Source organism: Barbatula barbatula (genome assembly GCF_947034865.1).
Source record: "Barbatula barbatula genome assembly, chromosome: 16".
NCBI lineage: Eukaryota > Metazoa > Chordata > Actinopteri > Cypriniformes > Nemacheilidae > Barbatula > Barbatula barbatula.
The window spans coordinates 17571113-17593514 of record NC_136779.1 but is presented as its reverse complement, the minus strand read 5'-3'; the positions used below and the strand labels follow the sequence as shown (position 1 = coordinate 17593514).

Sequence of the window (22402 nt, the reverse complement as noted above, 5' to 3'; positions counted from 1 at the left end):
GTCGCAGAACAAACAAAATGCACAACGTGCGATAATCCCTTCTCCCAAACATCATAAAATAGAGACTTTGTCTGTCTCCCAGGTTAGCAAACATAAACCTCTCAAAGGTAATTGAATTAACGTTAAACTAACTAAACATGAACAAAATACAGATAATCAACTGTTACGACTCGGATTGCTAAATATTAGATCTCTCTCTAATAAAGCACTTTTTGATAATGATATGATAAGAGATCATAAAATAGACATGCTCTGTCTGACAGAAACATAGCTAAAGCCAGATGATTATATCACTTTAAACGAGTCTGTCCCCAAGATTATTATTATAAACACGTGCCTCGCCTAAAAGGCATGGGGGAGGTGTTGCTGCACTTTACACTTACTCTTTTAGCTTTTCCCAGAAGTCTAAACCTAAATACAATTCTTTTTAAGTTATGGTATTTCATGTATCAACACCTAATGTAAGGATAAAACATATTTAAAAATTATTCTGGCTATTGTATAAAGTCCTCCAGGGCTCTTAACTCAATGGGCGTTAGACAATATGTGTCAGGACCCACTCACCTTCGTTACCATACTTTAGATTTAATATTGTTTTACGGTATAAATGTGGATGACATAATCCTTTAGCAGAGCGAAGACATTTCGGATGATTATCTGGTATCATGCTTGCTTCACTACCCTATGGTGGCAAATCAAACTCCTAGTTACAAATATGGTAGAACAATAACTTAGACTACAAAAGGTGCGTTTCTTCATAATTTGCCGGAATTGTCTCAAATCTCTAGCATGAGCAATAACGTTGAAGATCTTGACTTTACCATTGAAATTTTTAACACCACCTTCTCGGAAACGCTAGGCATAGTTGCTCCTCTGCGCTTAAAGAAGATGTGAAGAAGTGAAACCTGCTGAACAAATTACTATATAGAGCACCCCTAAGGAGAAATTGCGATTATTTTCTACTTTAGATCACAATGAACTCTCTAAAATCATTAGATCATCTAAATCAACTACATACATGCTAGACCCTATACCTACAAATCTACTGAAAGAAATGCTCCCAGAAATTATAGATCCTCTACTTAATGAGATTAATGAAGATTTCCAGTCTGGATTTAGAGCAATTGGATTTACAAATGATCTGCTTATGGCGCCTGACCGAGGTTGTATCTCCTTATTGGTGCTGCTAGATCTAAGTGCTGCATTCAACACCATAGACACAGCACACCTACATAGACTTGAAAATTATGTCGGTATTAAGGAAACAGCTTTGAAATGGCTTAGATCTTATTTATGCGACTGTTTTCAATATGTAGCAATAAATCACGCAAAACGCAAGTCCAGTACGGTGTACCACAGGGCTCAGTCTCTTCGCCTATGCTCTTCGCATTATACATGCTACCTCTAGGAGATATAATAAAGCGACACGGAGTAAGTTTCACTGTTATGCTGATGATACCCAACTTTATATTTCCTCAAAGCCTCATGGAACCCAGCAATTCCATCGAATAGTGGAATGCATAGTCGATATAGAAAAGTGGATGAGTCGGACAAAACTGAAGTGTTACTCTCCCTTGGGTCTTCTGCTGTTTCTCCCGAAAGTTCAGTCGGGTCGAGTCCTTTCCCCGCGGACTTTCGTGGTATCGCGGGTACTTCTGGCTCGGATCTCCTGAGATGGTGTTTCTACTCTCCAGTTAGTCCTGGTGGGTCTAGTCCTCTCCCCTCCGGGCTTTCGTGGTCGTTTCTCGAGGCTGGTGTTGTCTGGTGGAGTTGTTGAGCTTGGATTAATAAAGTTCTCTGGTTTCCCCGCATCTGAGTCTCTTAACCTTCTTCTGTGTCCCGATGTTTAATGACAGAATAATGTTAGAATTTCAGATGCGGTTTAAATAAACTGCTTGTTTTGCTTGTCTGTATTAAAAGTGGTTAAATTGCATGTACTGCATGCGTAATGCTTGTGCGGAGCTTTCATCGGCATTGAAGCAACTTTCAAACAACCTTTGCGGCAACCCATCAAAATAAAAAATTGGTTAATTTGAATAGATTATAACACCCACCTCTTACCACACCATCCCCCATAAATTATTATAATTCCAACACTTAGTATATTATTTACTTTAGTAAATATAAGTTAATGTGTTAGTAAAACTAGCAATAGTAAAATGGTACTTCTTTTTTTAAATTCTTTATTAAAAATAGTGCTTAAATTTAAGTAAACCTGAAAACAAAAGAAAAAGAAAATGTACTGGTATTAACATAGTTAAGTACAAAAAACCCTATGTCTACAGATTATTTTCCCTGTGTATGGTTCCACAGTAGGTTTTTTATATAGTTGAAGTGAATATTTTTTTTCAGAATTTTTTTTCAGAATTTGGGAAGAAATAAAACCGATTTCATAGGGCCCTACATATCAATCAGACTAATTTCCATTGGCAGTAGGGGTACTTATCGAAAAAAAGGGGGATCAAACTAGCTAAATGTCAAACCACCCTTAAAACATCAGGAAACACTGTGTGAATGTCAAAAGATAAAATTCTGTTTGAAGTTTGTGGAAAATAAACATGCACATCAACTGAATTACTTTTATATTAACACTATTTGTTAATTGGAACTATTTAATTCTGTTTGAAACAAAACATGTCCATGTAAACATAGTTAATCTGAGATGTAATTCTGAACGTTTGTTTAGAATTTGTTTGTTGAGTCTGACTGAGAACCTCCCTAAATTAACTACATAATTCAATTTCGTCCTCCCAGATTTGTGGACCAACCATCCCAAAAAATTGTGAATCCATTACCACTTACAATGGCATGTGCTTTGTTGGTCAAGACAACATGGAAGGAAGCCCTGTACAGAATATCCCAAGTTCTCTTAGAGGTAAAATGCTAATTGCTTAATTATGTTGTTTAATTTAGTTCAGTCAAAGATGCTTGCTTTATTATATGTACTTAGTACTTAGTTTCTCCTCATTTTACAGACTGCCCTGGTCAGATTGATATAGCTTTTTTGTTGGATGGCTCTGGGAGTGTGCGTCCTGAAAATTTTATTACAATGAAAACATTTGTGAAAACAGCTATTAAGCGTTTTACTGGGCGGGACGCACTGGTACGTTTTGTCTGTTCATTTTTTATATTGTTTGATTTTCCAATTGTAAATGTTTAATATTTCTCCAGAAGGAGAGTGGCAGTATAGAATACACAATAAAACCTGATCTCTTTTTGGTTTACAGTTTGCCATTGCACAGTATGCCAGAGATTGTAGCATTCACTATAACTTTAATCAACTCAGCACTCAGGACAGCACCTGGGAATATTATGTGTCCAATATACCATATAAACAAGGTGATGCCACCTATACAGCAGCTGCCATCAAAAAAGTTGTGTAAGTATATATTTTAATATTGTCTCTGTTACCTGATCGAGGGAACGGGGCGTTTTGTGAATGCCATTCGACATGTTCATTGGCCTTTTGAAATAATGATCAGAGATGATACGTTCTCGAGTTCAAACCCCATACTGTCTATGACATAACATTGAGAGACAGACAGAAAGGCAGATATATATTTATTTTCTGTGTCAAACGTAAGTATGAACACAAAATGTAAATTTAATATTTTATGTTTGTTCTGTTTAAACAAGCTTATTTATACTGTTCATATCAAGTCAATTTGACCTTACTCAGCTGTTTTTTATTTATAGAACATGGTTGAAAACGTCTCGGTTACGTCTGTATCCTCCGTTCCCTGATGGTTGTGAGAGACTGACTGGGGGTTTGATCTTGAGAACCTACCTTCTCCGAGATAATTAATTATAAAACGCCAATGGACTTGGCGAATGGCCCGCGCACGCCAGTCTCCGCCCCGTACATACGGGTATAAAGGAAGATGGCGGCAGTCATTCACTCACCCTTTGTACTGAGGAACCTGAGAGGGCACTCCCGGTCACTGCAGTGGTTCGGCGCAGCGTTGTGGCATGAAGACAGGGAACAGAGGTTACAGACGTAACCGAGACGTTCCCCTTCAGTCGGTCTCTCGACGTTGTGAGAGGTCACAGATTCTCCAATTCAGGAAATCATGAGTAAGGGATTCAACACACGTGACGACCCAGAGGGGAGTCACTACGTATGGGGCACTAGCCCTAGTACAGGGGTCTACCTGAGTAGTGATGACTCTACCTATACTGGACCTGGTTCCAACAGACGGCTCCGCTCCGCTCCTGCACGCTGCCCGGGAAAAAGACATGCTCGTAGCCGGAGGGACTTACCTCTTAAGGTCTGTAGCCTTCTGCCGAAACGCCCAGGGGAAGTCCACCGAAAGGAGAAGTCCGCTGCTCTGCGTCGTAAATCCAACAGGTTAAAAGTTTTCTCAAAGTCGAGTATCGCGTGTAGCATCAGCAAACACACAGGTTCCGAAGAACAAAGGATGAGTGAATGGCCATTCGCCAAGCCCATTGGCGTTTTATAATTAATTATCTCGGAGAAGGTAGGTTCTCAAGATCAAACCCCCAGTCAGTCTCTCACAACGTCAAGAGACCGACTGAAGGGGAACATGTTTTAAATGAAAACTGCTAAATAATGTAACATCCCCTTTCTCAGAATTTTAAATCAACATTGTGACCATTTACTACGACTTTTGCCTAAATAAACTTGTATTTGTTAGTAAGGTAGTTGTTAGGTTAAGGTATTAGGTAGGATTAGGAATATTGAATATTGTCATGCAGAATATGTGCTTAATACTGTGAGTACTAATAAACAACTAATATGCTAGGCATGCAAGCAACTAGTTACCAGTGAGAATCAGTCTCTATACTACAGTGTTATCAACCATATTAAAATAATAAAATCTCTCTTCAAATGGACAGGGATAAAATATTCACAGAAGCAAGACCATCAGCAACAAAAATCTTGCTTGTAATTACTGATGGACAATCACATGACAGAAATGAACTGCCAAATGCATCTAAGGAGGCATCAGGAAAAGACATCATTTGTATGGCGATTGGGGTATGAGTCTTTCTTTTATAAAAACATTGCACCATTCAATTCATATATCTTGCTATTTTGACTTCAAAATTTTAAATACTTTATCATTTTTATCTTAATTTATTAAATGATCAACAGAATGAGAAGTGGGATTGCAAGTAAGCCAAAACACACATCCTGGCTCATGAGTTGCAGTATACATTTTTGTATTTATAAATAAGCTCTTTGTCCAAGACCAACATAAAGTGATGCCCATGTCATTGGTTCGATTAACATATCTACTGAATCCTCAAATGCACAAGTTGCTGTGTAATGTATCTGTGTTGTCCATGTTTTCATGTCTTTTGTTTTGAAGTTGTAGGGCCTGTTCAACGTATCTCGCTAACATATATAGACACACAAACAAATGCACACATAGACAGATGCGCAGACACACACACACAGTGGTTATCACTGAGGATCACACATTTAAGATAAAGTAGAGAGAACCACAGGTCAAATAATAAATAGACTATAAATTCCTATATGCAATATTAAGTAAAACTTTCAATTTCTAAAGCAGCCCCCTCGGCCAGGCAAACCGTGCAAAACAGAATCCAAATGGTGGAGAGGAACCCCAAACTCCAATGGAGAAAAATTAAGTGTTTGTTTAGGACCGAAAGAAAAGAATCAATAAATAAAATATATATAGGTAAAAAAAATTAAATATAGGTTTTCTTTTAGATATTTGCCATATTAATTTGTTGGACCTTCATATTAAATATACAGTGAGGAAAAAAATAATTAGATCGCCTGCTGATTTTGTAAGTTTGCTTGCTTACAAAGAATTTAAGGGTCAATCATTTTTATGGTATATGTATTTTAACTGAAAAAACCTGAATATTAACAAAAACATTAGGGGGGAAAAACGATATAAAGGTTATAAATTCATTTGAATTTCAGTCGGGTAAATAACGAATTTAATCCCCTACCAACCATCAAGATTTCTGGCTATCAACCTTTTGACCAAATTATTGTTAATTTTTATAAGAAATGTTTCAATAGACCATACTGTATAAACAAACTATAAACAAACCATTAACTATGACTTTTGGACTACAATCGATCCATAACCTCCTCTGGTACCATATTAAAATCCCCACCAAAGATACTTTTTTCAGTTGGATATAAAGTTTTCAACTCTACAATCATGTCTAAAAGCTGAGAACAAGACCTGATTACGTGACATACTGTTATACCCATATATATTAATCCAAATAAAAAATACCTCTTCAATATTCAAATATTCAAATCAACACGTGTCATAGTTATTTTCCCTGCGATTTGCTAAGCAAAATCGCCACTCCGGCTGATCGAGTAGTAGTTCCATGATTTAAAAATTCCTGCCGGAAGGATACCATTTTTCGGAAGCTTCGAGTTCTGACCCAGCTAGCCAAAATAACATTACATAACATTAACGGATTCTTGTGACCACATTTACATCGGGGCGTGGTATCGAGTTATGTAGTGGCGACCGGAAAAGTGAAATTCCTGGGCAAAACGTTTTTTAAACGGAAACGGTGGCACACCCTGTTGTGATGACGCAAGAGTTGAACTATGGCAGCTGAGAAAGCCATTCTTTGTGTTCTTTTTGAGGAGCCTAACGAAATCTGTATAAATACGTGTTGATAACTGCAAAATACATTTTATATATAGTTTTATAAATAACTGGAAGAGTTTTGAGGGCAGACCTGACCTGTTGAAAAGTGATGGTCTCCACCCCTCCTGGGCTGGTGCTTTTCTCCTATCTAGAAATATGGCACATAGTCTTAATGCTAAAGCATGACTCACTAGGGCCCAGGTTAGGAAGCAGACAGAATGGCAAAACCAACGGTCTGCTTGCCGTCTCACATACACAAAATGCACAATTTGCGATAATCCCTTCTCCCAAACCTCATAAAATAGAGACTGTGTCTGTCCCCCGGATTAGCAAACATAAAATAATGCGTTAATCTCTCAAAAGTAATTGAATTAACGTTAAACTAATTACACATGAACAAAATACAGATAATCAACTGTTACGACTCGGATTGCTAAATATTAGATCACTCTCTAATAAAGCACTTTTTGTTAACGATATGAAAACAGATCATACAATAGACATGCTCTGTCTGACAGAAATATGGCTAAAGCCAGATCATTACTTTTAATTATTCTGTCCCCCAAGATTAATATTATCAACATTAGCCTCGCCTAAAAGGTAGAGGGGGAGGTGTTGCTGCAATTAAATTCAATTATTTTGAAGTCATGGTACTTCATGTATCAACACCTAATACTACGGATAAAACATCTTTAAAATGTATTCTGGCTATTGTATATAGGCCTCCAGGGCACCACACAGATTTTATTAAAGAATTTGGTGGGTTCTTATCAGAACTAGTACAGTCTTTGTTGTTGGTGACTTTAACATCGATGTAGATAATGATACAGATGCTTTAGGAATGGCTTCTAAAGACACTCTTAACTCAATGGGCATTAGACAACATGTGTCAGGACCCACTCACCTTCGTAATCATACTTTAGATTTAATACTGTTTTACGGTATAAATGTGGACGACGTTAAAATCCTTGAGCAGAGCGAAGACATTTTGGATCATTATCTGGTATCATACTTGCTTCAACTGGCCTATGGCTGCAAATCAAACTTCTCGTTACAAATATGGTAGAACAATTACTAAAACTAAGGTGCGTTTCCTGATAATCTGCCTGAATTGTCTCAAATCTCTAGCATGAGTAATAATGTTGAAGATCTTGACTTTACCATGAAAATGTATAATGCCACCTTCTCGGAAACGCTAGACACAGTTGCTCCTGTGCGCTTAAAGAAGATTAAAAATTACAGCCCGACACCGTTTTCTGATGAACACACTCAGGCTCTAAAGAAAGCGGCACGAAAAATTGAGTGAGACTTTTAGAAAACTAAATTAGAGGTATTTTGTAAAGTACAAATTTACTAAAAGAGATGCTCCCAGAATTATAGATCCTCTTCTTAGCATTATTAACTCGTCTCTGATACTAGATGTGCCTAAAGCATTTAAGGTGGCTGTTATAAGGCCCCTTGTCAAAAAAAAACATCTCGGACCTGGAGAACAAGTTAACTACAGACCTATATCGAATCAATCCTTTCATATCTAAAGTTCTGGAAAAAGTAGTCTCAACTCAATAATGTTCCTTCCTCCAAAGGAATGAATTCAATTAAGATTTCCAGTCTGGATTTAGAGCACATCACAGTACAGAGACTGCTTTGATCAGAGTTACAAATTATCTGCTTTTGGCGTCTAACAGAGGTTGTATTGGTGCTGCTAGATCTTAGTGCTGCATTCAACACCATTTACCACAGCACGCTCCTACATAGACTTGAATATTATGTCGGCATTAAGGGAATAGCTTTGAAATTGCTTAGATCTTATTTATGGGACCATTTTCAATATGTAGCAATAAACCATGAGGTGTTGCGCAAATCGCAAGTCCAGTACGGTGTACCACAGGGCTCCGTCTTCGGGCCTATGCTCTTCGCATTATACATGCTACCTCTAGGAGATATAATAAAGTGACACAGAGTTAGCTTTCACTGTTATGCTGATGATACGCAACTTTATATTCCCTCGAAGCCTCATGAAACACAGCAATTCCATCGAATATAAAAAAGTGGATGAGTAACAATTTCTTATAACTGAACTCGGACAAAACAGAAGTGTTACTTATTGGACCGAAAACCACCATACACAAACACACACAAACCATGACATAAAGTCCAGGCCTTGTCCTCTCTCACTGACGGTCCGGTCGCTCGTACTCTTTTGCTCCCAATCTCCTCCGTGATACGAGACCAGTGCCCGGCTCTCGTCCCACCTACCTCACTACAGTAACAACCAAGAATACTGCTTAACTATTGACGGATGTTCTATAAAGCCTCATCTTCAGCAAAGAATCTTGGCTTTTTATTCGATAGTACTCTGTCGTTTGAGAACCATGTCGCCAACACCTGTAAAATTGTGTTTTTCACAACAGTTAGCGCATATATTGTTTTTGTATCTTATAATGTTGTATATTTTTAAAAAATCAGCAAGATGTAGCGTCATTTCATTACATGGTCAATCTTTAGCCCTAAATCAGATGGGTTATGTGTAGTCTGCTTTTAGTCCACCCAGCGAAATCAAGGCAATTTATGGTCTAATTGTAACGTCTTGGCTATAGCCTTGATTTCGACCTATTTAGACTAGTACTTGTGTACCAATGTGTTAAATGTGTTCAAGTGTTTACATGTATATGTAGCCAACATCTATGTTCTAGATCGCTTGCACGATTATACCGGTATTGAGGGACAGGCACTACAATGGTTCAGTTCCCTATCAAAAGCTACTCTCGATGCTGTGTTTCAAATGCTATGGGAGAACGTCTTTGTTCGACCGTTTGTGAAGCACGTGTGTCAAACACGTCAATTTTATTTGGCTTTAAATAACCTCAGCAGGTGACGTGGCTAGTTACACGTGCGTCTTCAGGTTCTTTTGTCTCAAGGACCGCTTTGTGTGCATGTGTGTGCGATTTAGAAAGAATAGTGTAACGCAAAGCAGATTAGGGCACGTTATTTTTGTATTTCTAAGCACTACGGTTTCTTAGTCACAAAAAGAAGAGTAACTAAAATCATGTCTAGTCCAGAACGGAAATGTGTGCCCCCTTGTCAGTGGTACCTGGACGAACTGGACAGACATGAATTCTTCCCTGGGGCTAGAGGGAGAGTGCAAACTGTGTTTGACCCCCAAACTGGGATTCGCGGTTCGATCTAGCCGAGGCATGGGAAATGGAAACCGCTTCTCCTGTGCACTTGCCGAGCCGCGACGTCCTCGTGTCGGCTTCCGAAGCGTGCCCCGGCACTTCCTCGGATCGGGCAGAGGACGAGGCATCCCTTGTTTCTGCGGGCTTGGAGAGCGTTCCTCTCACGAGGCAAAAGCACTAGATGAGCTTCTCGGGGCGGTGACAAATGCACTCGAAACTAGACAACAGGTATTTGTCGGGTGGCCAAGGGTATGAGCCTAAAAGTTGAGCCCTTCCCTTTTTTGAGATATCTCGGTCATGGCAGAGACCTCAATTCTCCCTTATTTCGTGCCGTCACAACGATTTATTAGACTATTGTGAGACCACGGGGGTACACAATGGTGCCCCGTGTGGAAGAGACGCTGGCTCGCGCTATCTCTCCGCTGGGACATCACCTGAGGCAGTTCATCTCCTCTAAAAAGAGGAGACCCTGAGACGGGTGTGCCCGAGACTGTGGGGGTGTGCCCCCCAGGGAGGGGTGCTCAAAATTCACAATGTCACAAAAAAAGCCTTTTTCCACCTTAGAAATGTGGCCAAATTACTAAATATTCTATGTGTTGCACATAGAGAAGCTCATTCATGCATTTGTGACCTAGAGATTTGACTACTGTAATGCACTTCTTAGTGGTTGTCCTGCATCCTCTTAGGTCTGAACATTTAAAAATGTTTTCGGTCCCAAGGTCTAGACTTAAATTCCGGGGTGACCAGGTGTTTTCAAGATTCAAGATTCAAAAAAGCTTTATTGGCATGATAAAAAAATGTTTTACATTGCCAAATCAGGAAGATTAAATATAAACATTCTGTATAAAATAAAATAAGAGTATCCTATATAAGAAACAATATGTACATATCAATACAGACATAAAAGTGCGAAGTATTGACAAAAGTTCTCATTGAAAGTGACAGGATCTTGTCATAAGTGTCAGTTTGTGTGTGTTGTGTCAGTTTGTGTGTGTTGTGTCAGTGTTGTGTCAGTGTTGTGTGTATTGTGTTGTGTCAGTGTTGTGTCAGTGTTGTGTTGTGTTGTGCTGGTTGTTGCTCTTTTGTGGTGACAGGACTTGACGTATCTCGCCGTCAGGTTTGAGCTGATGGGCTTTTCTCCCAGTATGTATGAGATCTTGTCCTGTTATTGAAAATGGTTGAAGTCTTTGTGGAAGTTTGTGAACTGGGGGAAGAATGTTTCTCTGATGTCCGTATAGTTTGGACACAAGGTTAAGAAGTGCAGCTCTGTTTCCACTTGTCTCTGTGTGCAGTGTGGACACAGTCGCTCTTCTCTTGGAGTCCATGTCTGTCTGTGTCGGCCCGTCTCAACAGTGAGCTTGTGTTCACTGAGTCTGTACATGGTCAACACTTTTCTTAGTTTAGGGTCTGATACGCTTTTGAGGTATTCTGCCGCTTTATATTCTCTGTTTAATGACAGATAGCATTCAAGTTTACTTTGCTGAGCTGTTGCTTCTGTCCAGTGTTTGAGATATTTTTCTTTTTGTGTTTTTATCATTTGGTTAATTCTGGCTGGAGTTTGGGGTTCAGTTGGACACGTTTGGGGTTTAAGAGTTAGTTCTAAAATCAGTTGGATGAGACAACTTTTCTCTTGGTTCAGCTCCTGATGACGTAAGGCTTTGTGATGGAGTGATTCTGTATCGCTGTTCTTAAGGTGGTTATATTCTGTATCGCTGTTCTAAAGGTGGTTATAGAATTCTTTTTTGTATTTTAATTATTAGAGGATATAGTCCTAATTCTGCTCTGCAGGCGTTGTTTGGGGTTTTGCGTTGTACCCGTAGAATGTTTTACACATTTCTATTTGCAGAGTCTCAGTTGGGTGTTTGTCCCATTTGGTGAACTCTTGGTTGGTGAGGGGATCCCAAACCTCACATCGATAAAGTGCTATTGGCTCTATAACGGATTGGATTATTTTAAGGTAAATTCCAGCTGGGATGTCGATTTTTATATTCCTTTTGATAGCGTAAAAAGCTCTTCGTGCCTTGTCTCTCAGGTCGTTCACTGCCTTGTTTAAGTTTCCGGTGTTACTGATGTTTATACCGAGATATGTGTAGTTCTGGGTTTGCTCTAAAGGCACGTTGTTGAGTTTAAAGTTGTGATGTTGATTTTGTCGACTATGCCTTTTCTGGAATATCATAACTTTGGTCTTTTTAAGGTTCACTTATAGCACCCATGTTTGACATAAAGTGTGCAAGATGTCTAGATGTTGCTGTAGACCCTCTTTTGTGGGTGACAGCAGCACCAGATCATCTGCAAACAGAAGGCATTTCACTTCAGTGTCTAGCAGGATGGGACCGGGTGCTGGTGACTGTTCTAAAGCCTGAGCTAATTCATTAATGTAGATGTTAAATAGAGTAGGACTCAGACTACCGATTTGCCATTTTCTCCGAATGTTTCTTTCATTTAGAAAGTTGGTGAGTCTGCTGTTTAGAATGTTACAGAAGAGTTTACCTAAGTTGCTGTTTACGCATATTCCGTGGTAGTTATTTGGGTCAAATTTGTCTCCGCTTTTATGGATTGGGGTAATAAGACCTCGGTTCCAGATGCTGGGGAATATACCTGTATTAAGGATAGTGTTTAACAGTTTAAGGATGGCAAGTTTGAATTTTTAGTCTGTGTTTTTAATCATCTCATTAAGAATGCCATCAATACCGCTTGCTTTTATGGATTTAAGTTTGCATATATTATCGCATAGTTTCTCTAGTGTCATTTGGTAATCTAAAGGGTTTTGGTAATCTTTAATAGTTGATTCTAGGGTGCTTAGTTTGTTGTCAAGGGTAGTTTGTTCGTGGTTGTTGTTTATATTACTAAAGAGGTTAGAGAAGTGGTTTATCCATACATCTCTGTTCTGAATGGGTAGTTCTTCATGGTGAGATTTATTAAGTGCGTTCCAATGTTCCCAGAAGCGGTTAGTTTCTAGAGATTGTTCAATTGCTTTTAGCTGACTTTGTATATCTTGTTTCTTTTTTGTCCTTAGGGTGTCTTTATATTCTTTAAGTTTTTCATGGTAGAGTTGGCGTGTGTTTACATTATCCGCATCTTTGTGTTTCTGATTTGACAGAATTCTTACTTCTTCTAAGGTTTTTACACTCATTGTCGAACCATTTCTCATTGGCAGGTCTCTTTTTTGTTTTCATATTTGTTGATTTTAGGTTGGCTAGTGTTGCAGATATTGTAAATATTTTGTTAATTCTGTCTACTGCTAAGTTTACTCCTTCGTTATTGTGTGGAAATGACGTATCTAGGAATTTATTAAGTAGGTTTTGAATTTTTGGTTCACATATTACGCTTTGGTATATATATCTTCACTTTTTGTGTTTAAGGCTATGGAGTTGATGCCTCAGTGTTAGGTTTAGATCTGTTTAGGTAAAGAGTAATTTTACTGTGGTCTGATAAAGGAGTTAGTGTGCTAACTGTAAACGCTCTGAGAGAATTTGGATTTAGATCGGTGATGAAGTAGTCTACCGAACTGTTACCCATCTTGGAACTATAAGTATACCTACCATATGACTCTCCTCGCAGTCTGCCATTGACTATGTACAGACCCAGTGCACGACACAGATGGAGAAGTTGTAATCCGTTTTTGTTTGTAGTTTTGTCATAGTTGAGTCTTTTTGTTTGCTTTTTGTTTGCTTTCGTCTGCTCCGTTTTTCCGTCTAAAATAGGGCCGGCGTTTTCCATCGTCGGCCCTATTTTATGGAATAATCTTCCGACTGTGATTCGTGCAGCACCTTCTTTATCTAATTTTAAATCTCTGCTTAAGGCATACTATTTGGAACAAATTATGTCTAGCTAAATAGTGTGATGCCTTGCTCCTGTTTTCGTATTTATATTGGTAATGTTTGTTTTAAGAGAGTTGTGTATTTTATACCCCTGCTGTAGGGATACTCTGTGTTTTTGTTTATTTGATATGTACAGCACTTTGGTCAACCGAAGGTTGTTTCGACATGTGATATAGAAATAAAATAAACAAACAAACATACCCATTAAGTATCGTATTGACTTTAAAGCTCTTTTAATCAATTATTAAGCCTTAAACAGTTTAACCCCTACCCACTGTACCTAACAGAGCTTCAATCACACTACAACCCATCACACTCTCTAAGATCTCAAAACTCAGGCCTTTTGATAACACCTAGAATAACTAAATCCACCAGAGGGGTTTGAGCTTTCTCAAACGTAGCACCTAAACTCTGGAATAGCCTTCCCGACACTATTCGAGGATCAGACACACTCGCCCAATTTAAATCTAGATTAAAGACACATTTTTTCAGCCACTTAATGCAAAATATGCTAAATCAACCACCAGGAGACTGCATTTATTAGATATTATTTACCACAATAATTGAACTTGTTATATAAACACCATGTACTGTGCTGTGTTTTACCTTTTTTATGTTTTTCGTTTTTTTATTTTCCCCTGTAAAGCTGCTTTGGAACAATGCACATTGTGAAAAGCTCTAAATAAATAAAATTGAATTGAGCTGTTTGATGACTAGTCTATTCTTGGGCTATGGCTAGACATCTATTCTTGGGCTATTGTTAGACGTCTATTCGATTTTCACTGACAGCCCAAATTCAGCCTAGTTTTAGTCGTTTATTCATTGAGCAGTAATGAGTCTTACCTGAGAAACGAAATTTCCTGTAAGAGGTAATTCCCGTCAGTACAGAAGCCTTTCAAAAAAGCCTTGTTGCTATCAGAAGACATTCTGTCAGAATATAAATTAACAAAATCAGTTTAAATTCGTTTTTTGAAACATTTGTGAAATAAAAACATGTCTTACTTCAGAGAAAATATCGGTCCTTCTAGGTGTACGTGTGTTCACAACTCACTGGATGGGTTGAATGCAAAGGTCACACTTCGGGTATGGGTCACCATATCTGACAATTCCAGTGACGGTTCTACATTGAATTGCACCCCAGGTGAGACCACCTTTGAGCGAACCCCCCCCGAAAAATGTATTAATAAATAAAAATAAAACACATGGTTCACCCATGCCTAAAATTGCTACTGGACAATAAGGTCACTTTCACTTCACTTCACACTTCACATAATCATAGCTTCGAAAACACCCAAAGAACGGTACCTTTAACACATAATTTGTTACAAAATTAACACTAAACAATGTGTACAAATCAATATATCAAAATATATTTAATGAGTGTATAGCCTGCTCCCAAAGTCAGAGCTCACTTAGTTAGAATTGCTTATGTGATAAAAAAGAATATTATAACATAGATATTTGCAAATGTCAACCGAATATCAAATAGCCGCAGTCATTCACGCCACCAAGATCTGAAAACCTCTGTTAGACTGCCATCAAGTGGTAGTAGATTTTTTTATTCACAGTTGTGTGTGGATGGGAAGTTATTTTTGTGTGGATTGTCCAATGCAAAATCTCTCAAGAAATGTCTCAAATGGTAAATGCACTGAACAGGATGAATGCATGTGTGTCTATTTTATAATAGATATGCACAAATTATGATATTTTAAAACAAAAGAGAACATTTGCATTCGAAAGTATCAAAATTAAAATGCACAGAACAGGATGAATGCTCATGTGTTGCCTGATCCACAAATACACAACTTCTCCTTGCTATGCGCAAGTATTGTATATTAACACAAAATGCAACATTTGTATTAAAAAATCTGTCTCTATTTGTACAAATCGTCTCATGTTTATAAAATAAAAATTTTACAGATTAAAATAAGACATTTATTTCCGGGTAGTGAAATACATTGGTAACATAAATCACCTTCACGGATGCAGGTGCATGCATTTGTTAATAGTTTTGAGATCAATTTCATCCCATAGTCCTTCTGAGTCCAGAAAGTGCCAAAAACATCTTGGGACAAAGATTTCACAATGACAGCTGTCACTGTAAGACATTAGCAACTCAGCTGGTTCGTCCAAGTTGGCAACAGTACCTAGGGGAGGGGGTCAGTTGGACACAGTTTGTTAGTTACTGCCTGTCCAAAATACATTAAATAAGACTCTTAAATACACAGGGACAGGGTTGAGAAATGAGAAATGAGGTGAGAGGCTGTTTTATTTACATTTTGGATGAAAGAGTCGTCGGATGCAATACCATGTGATTGGTTGATACTTTCATTAGTTTCTGATAACTTACATTCTTCATTCAGGCTCTAGTGCTCATGCTTTCCATGGTCAAATGTAACTAACAATTGAATTACTAATAAAACAGCATTGTACATTATCGTGCTTGTGTTTGTGATGATAGTTTTAAAATAATCATTGTGTGATTGTTCATTAGGTTGGAAGTGCTTTCAGTCAATCTAGTGCAATAGAGGAGTTGAACACAATTGCTACTGACCCAGATGCTGATCATGTATTCAGAGTGACAGACTTTAACGCACTAAATAATATTCTTCAGAAACTAGAAGACAATATTATAGCTATTGAAGGTATGTCTGCACTTCTGAAAACAATAAAAGGACCTAAAAAGTACATCTGTGTTTTTAACTAATAATTTGCATTATTGTTTCAAGTTTAGTAACCCCTTTCCTCTGCTACAGGAACCCAAACATCTGGTGATTCCTCCAGAATGGAGTTTGCACAAGATGGATTCAGCACTGCTTTTACATCATATGTACATATCACATAAGGAATTATCCCTCTATATATATTTTGGATGTATGTCATCCAAATCTATTTTTGTATTATTCATTTATTTTAGGGAAGTGTGTTAGTGAGCGCCCCTGGAGCTTTTCAGTGGAAAGGTGGCTATCAAGAAAGTCTTTCAAGCAATTCCTTTCAAGCTGGCAACGAGCATGATAGTTATCTAGGTGAGACTTTAATTATTAAACATTTACGAGTCTGTCCTGATGATTGATTTATAGGTTTGTAAATACAGTCATGACTATTAGGGTGTTATTAGGCATAATGACAAGCAGAGAAACCTCTTCAGCCATGACTATATTAATAACCAAACTTATTGCTTAAATAACAGACATTTACAAAAGAAACTGACTTTATTTTTACATTTGATATTAAGGTTATTCAATGGCAGTAGCAAAAGTGTCAGGAATCAACTATGCAATACTTGGAGCCCCAAGATACCAGCATAAAGGACAAGTTGTTGTTGTTGATGTTTTAAACATACAACGGACATACACACTGGATTCTCCCAAGGTTGTTCAGTCATTTGTGCCACACAATGAATATCAAAATCGTACATAAACACAATATCATTCTTAATTATGAAATCATTTTGTAGTAAATTTGTAGTAAATTATTTGTAGTAAATTAATTTTGTAGAACAAGATTATTTATCAAGATTATAGATCTACAGACTTCAAACCAATTTTGAGTGTTTCCACTGCAAATATTTAATGACCGATACTAAGAATTAGTCTTCTTCCAAGTGAAAAGTAAATTGTTGATATGTAATTCAAACTGTTTGAATGAATGCATATAGAATGTAATATTTTGGATGCTGCATCCTGCATAGTATGCTGGTGTGCTTCATAGAACAAGAAATTGGGTTTATTTGAATTCACAAGACTTCTGAAAACTGTATGCAGATGTTTTAAAATACACATGAAATGTACATCACTGTTGGCAAAGTATGTAGGGTTATTAAAACAATGTAAAGGATTTCTACAGTAGACTTTAAATAATTAAATAAATTAAAATATGTCTTTAAATAATTCCTACAGCAGGCCTATTTGCCTAAAACAATTGAATTCGAAAAAAGCATACAATACATATGCACTATTAATGTCTGGAGTCTTTGTTCTCAGCCTCAGATTGGGTCATATTTTGGAGCTGAGGTGTGTGTGGTGGATTTGAACACTGACAAGAATACAGACCTTCTGTTGGTTTCAGCACCAACATACACAGAGGGGGACAGAGAGGGCAAAGTATTTGTATACTACACAAACTCGGTAAGTGAAAGGAAAATGTATAGATAACAGCATATCGAAATCAGATTAACTATGATAAAAAAAAAATTGATTTAACACTATTATTATTGCTGCAAAAATTATATCTCCTTTAAAAAACACAAAAATGTTAGTTCTCAATGTTTTCATTTCTCCTACTGTTCTAAGCGTCACTTTACTTTCTCGAATACGGAGCTTGTGGGCATGGCAGGACAGAGGGGCAGATTTGGCTCTTCTATATCCAGCCCAACAGATCTAAATAGGGATGGTTTCAATGATATAGTGATTGGAGCTCCTTTAGAGGATGATGAACAAGGCAGCATCTACATATTTAATGGTAAAGATGGAGGGATAATTTCAACATACTCACAGGTGAGTGAATGAAAGAGATGGGCTGGTAAATTACGATGTTGGTGGTTTTAGATTCATATTTGAAAATTTTTATTGCCAAAAACATTAAATATGCTCATTTTCAAACAAATACTGTCCACATACAAAAGGTCTTCTTAAAAGGTCTTCTACTCGTATATATATTTTCTAACAGAAAAAGACAAAAGGTCTTCTTAAAAGTGACAGATCCCTGTTCTCTGTGTTGTGCAATGTTTTCTTGGTCATGATTCTGTTCTACTTATCAGCCTTTTGTCATGGATGGCAGGACTTCATATACAGTCAAACCTATTCATTCAGACACCAAATATACGATCTACACTCACCTGAAGGATTATTAGGAACACCATACTAATACTGTGTTTGACCCCCTTTCGCCTTCAGAACTGCCTTAATTCTACTTGGCATTGATTCAACAAGGTGCTGAAAGCATTCTTTAGAAATGTTGGCCCATATTGATAGGATAGCATCTTGCAGTTGATGGAGATTTGTAGGATGCACATCCAGGGCACGATGATCCCGTTCCACCACATGCCAAAGATGCTCTATTGGGTTGAGATCTGGTGACTGTGGGGGCCATTTTAGTACAGTTAACTCATTGTCATGTTCAAGAAACCAATTTGAAATTATTCATACTTTGTGACATGGTGCATTATCCTGCTGGAAGTAGCCATCAGAGGATGGGTACATGGTGGTCATAAAGGGATGGACATGGTCAGAAACAATGCTCAGGTAGGCTGTGGCATTTAAACGATGCCCAAATAGCACTAAGGGGCCTAAAGTGTGCCAAGAAAACATCCACCACACCCTTAAACCACCACCACCAGTCTGCACAGTGGTAACAAGGCATGATGGATCCATGTTCTCATTCTGTTTACGCCAGATTCTGACTCTACCATCTGAATGTCTCAACAGAAATCGAGAATCATCAGACCAGGCAACATTTTCCAGTCTTTAACTGTCCAATTTTGATTAGCTCGTGCAAATTGTAGCCTCTTTTTCGTATTTGTAGCGGAGATGAGTAGTACCGGGTGGGGTCTTCTGCTGTTGTAGCCCATCCGCCTCAAGGTTATGCGTGTTGTGGCTTCACAAATGCTTTGCTGCATAACTCGGTTGTAACAAGTGGATAATTCAGTCAATGTTGCTCTTCTATCAGCTTGAATCAGTTGGCCCATTCTCCTCTGACCTTTAGCATCAACAAGGCATTTTGGCCCACAGGACTGCCGCATACTGGATGTTTTTCCCTTTTCACACCATTCTTTGTAAACCCTAGAAATGGTTGTGCATGAAAATCCCCGTAATTGAGCAGATTGTGAAATACTCAGACCGGCCCATCTGGCACCAACAACCATGCCACGCTCAAAATTGCTTAAATTACCTTTCTTTCCCATTCTGACATTCAGTTTGGAGTTCAGGAGACCAACTACTACACCCCTAAAAGCATTGAAGCAACTACCATGTGATTGGTTGATTAGATAATTGCATTAATGAGAAATTGAACAGGGGTTCCTAATAATCCTTTAGGTGAGTGTATATCTCTCTCTCTCTCACACTCTCTCTCTCTATATATATATATATATATATAATATATAGATTTATATTTTACTAGTGGGTGCAGGACAATATAGTTCCTGTAAGCGAGAACATACAACTAAAGCCAATTGTGACATATTATACCCCAAAATTCTTCATTCAGTGGACAACTAAAATCGATAAAAATGGGATAAAAACTTTTTTCAGACGCTTTCACTCGACCATGTTTCGCTGAAGTGTTTCAATTTGGTTGCCCTAAATTGGAATTATCTTATTGTCCACTTAAATTTAACATCTTATAATTTTTGGTTGATTGTAATCCATTACATAACTATCAAAGTTATCTGACATTTTCAAGCTGACTTTGTTCTGATACAGTTATCATATTTTATTACCATTTTCTAAACTATAGCAAAAAACATACATTTGTCATGCAGCTAGAATTTTAGTTTATGTTCCGCCAGTATGTAAGAGAGTTTTTTCTTTAATTGAATCCGGTTTAAGTCTTTAAGGAGGTTTGTGAACTAGGGTAAAAGTTTTTTAATATGTGTATAATTTGGGCATGATATAAAACAATAATTTATTTGGTGTGCAGTGTGGACACAGTCTGTTTTCTCTTGGTATGCTTATCTATTTCACCCCGTAACCCAGTGAGGTTATCATCACTGAATCTACACAGTCAAGGCTTTTCTAAGTTTAAGGTTCTGTCACTGTTCTCAGGAATTCTACCAATTTATATTCACTGTTTAAGGACAGATAGCTTTCCAAGTTGCTTTGCAAAAATTTTGCTCTTGTCCAATATTTGAAATATGTATTGTGTGTTTTTTTAATAATTTGGTTTTGACTGGCTAGGGTAGGGTTCCTAAAATCTTACCATGGAGGCCAATGCACTGCTGTTAGGTGCAGGATTCAAATGCAGTATAAAGTTATTTGTTAATGTCCACGTAGCAACATAGAATCCAAAAACCATGAGAAATGAGAGCATGTAACAATAATCATACAAGAATACACAAGGGTGTAACATTAAACAACGTTCGACAACAGACAACTGAACACAAGGGCTATAAATACACAGATGCAGGGACAAACAGGAAATGGGACACAGATGAAACCAATAGACAATCAGAGGACAAAATGCATTATGGGCAATAGAGTCCAAAACACAGGCAGAAACACCGAGCAACATTGCAACCTCAGCTGGACAGCCGAGGCACCAGTAACAGGGTTTAACATAAACCCCCCTGAAGGGCAGATACCAGATACCCTCAAAAAACAAAGTCCAGAAGGGCAGTGGAGTGGAGGCAGACAGGACCTTGGAATGGCACGGCAGAGTGATAGGAGGAGGCCATGGTTGAGCTGAAGGCAGAGACCAGGCGGGAACGGGAGGAAGAGCCAGCGGAACAGGAGGAGGATGCCTGGGCGGAACTGGAAGAGCAGGAGGTGGAGCCGGCAGAGGAGGGGCGGAGTTGAAGTCGGTGGTCATGGTGGTAGTGGAAGAGCAGAGGAAGAGTAGGTAGATTTGACTGATCAGCAGTCATGGAATGGACTAGGGTCGTAAACTTGGGCTGTAGCAACCTCTGGGGAGACCTAGAAAAAGAATGTGGACCACACACTACGGAACTGACGCCAGCACAGGAAGCACAGTAGACAGGGGACATACATCAACAATCTTCTCTGCTGGAAGTCCTCAAAGGTGGGTCCACCAAACACTCATGATGACTGGGGAGTCTTGTTTGGTGTCCATGACTCCTGGACTGGTGGCCATCTTATGATTAGGGCCTGTCAGCCATCTTGTGAACTGGCTCTGGGCTGGGGGCCATCTTGTGACCAGGCTCTGGGCTTGTGGCCATCTTGAGAACAGGCTCTGGGCTGGGAGCCATCTTGTGAACAGGTTCTGGACTGGCAGCCATCTTGTGAACAGGCTCTGGACTGGTAATCCTCAGAGTGTGCATGGTGGTCGTCCTGGTCTGCCAGGCTCCATGGCCACTGGAGCCCACGGCATACTATTAATGTCCACAGAGCAACATAGAATCCAAAAAACACACTAAATGAGAGCAGGTATCACAAGTGCATGACATTAAACAATAATCAATTGGTGAAACCAATAGACAATCATAGGACACAATGCATTATGGGAAATAGAGTCCAAGGCCAAAACATAGGCAGAAACACTGAGGAACATAGTGCCCTCAGCTAGACAGCCGAGGCGCCAACAACTGAAGAGTTTAGCTCCAACCCTAATCAAACTCAGTCCTAATTCTCCATCTTATACAATGCTATTAAAGTATGTACTATTTTTGTTATGTAAAAGTATATACCTTTTAGTACGCAACAAAACAGAATGCATGCACTAGGACCAACACTATTAAAAGTAAAAGTGCTTAAAATGTTTTTCACAGCGATGCCATAGAAGAAACATTTTTGGTTCCACAAAGAACCATTGAGTCAAAGGTTCTTTAAAGAACCATCTCTTTCTTACCTGTTCATAATCTGAAAAAGCTTTTTTACCACAAAGAACCTTTTGTGAAACAGAAAGGTTCGTTTGATGTTAAAGGTTCTTTTTGGAAACATTAAGAAAAAAAAGTTCTTCTACGGCATCGAAAATCTTTTGACGCACCTTTATTTTTAAGAGTGTACAAAGGGGAAACGTAAGTGGCTGATGTTGCCTAGACGACACTGTGATTTAACAATCACGACCATCAACAAACATTATTCATTATTCCTTATGTAATGTTTACGGTATA

General features: G+C 38.3%; 1 protein-coding gene across 2 annotated transcripts in view; it reads left to right on the top strand.

The window, feature by feature from the left end:
* LOC306905653 (integrin alpha-X-like) overlaps nucleotides 1–22402 on the top strand; it is a 70137-nt gene that overhangs the window by 13413 nt on the left and 34322 nt on the right. For both annotated transcript variants that reach the window (XM_079476437.1, XM_079476436.1), the window contains exons 5-14: nucleotides 2755–2875; nucleotides 2976–3103; nucleotides 3228–3379; nucleotides 4858–4999; nucleotides 16109–16259; nucleotides 16371–16444; nucleotides 16532–16640; nucleotides 16850–16986; nucleotides 17598–17741; nucleotides 17907–18110. In XM_079476437.1, coding sequence (XP_079332563.1) covers nucleotides 2755–2875; nucleotides 2976–3103; nucleotides 3228–3379; nucleotides 4858–4999; nucleotides 16109–16259; nucleotides 16371–16444; nucleotides 16532–16640; nucleotides 16850–16986; nucleotides 17598–17741; nucleotides 17907–18110 — 1362 coding nt within the window. The remainder of the gene's footprint in view (nucleotides 1–2754; nucleotides 2876–2975; nucleotides 3104–3227; nucleotides 3380–4857; nucleotides 5000–16108; nucleotides 16260–16370; nucleotides 16445–16531; nucleotides 16641–16849; nucleotides 16987–17597; nucleotides 17742–17906; nucleotides 18111–22402) is intronic.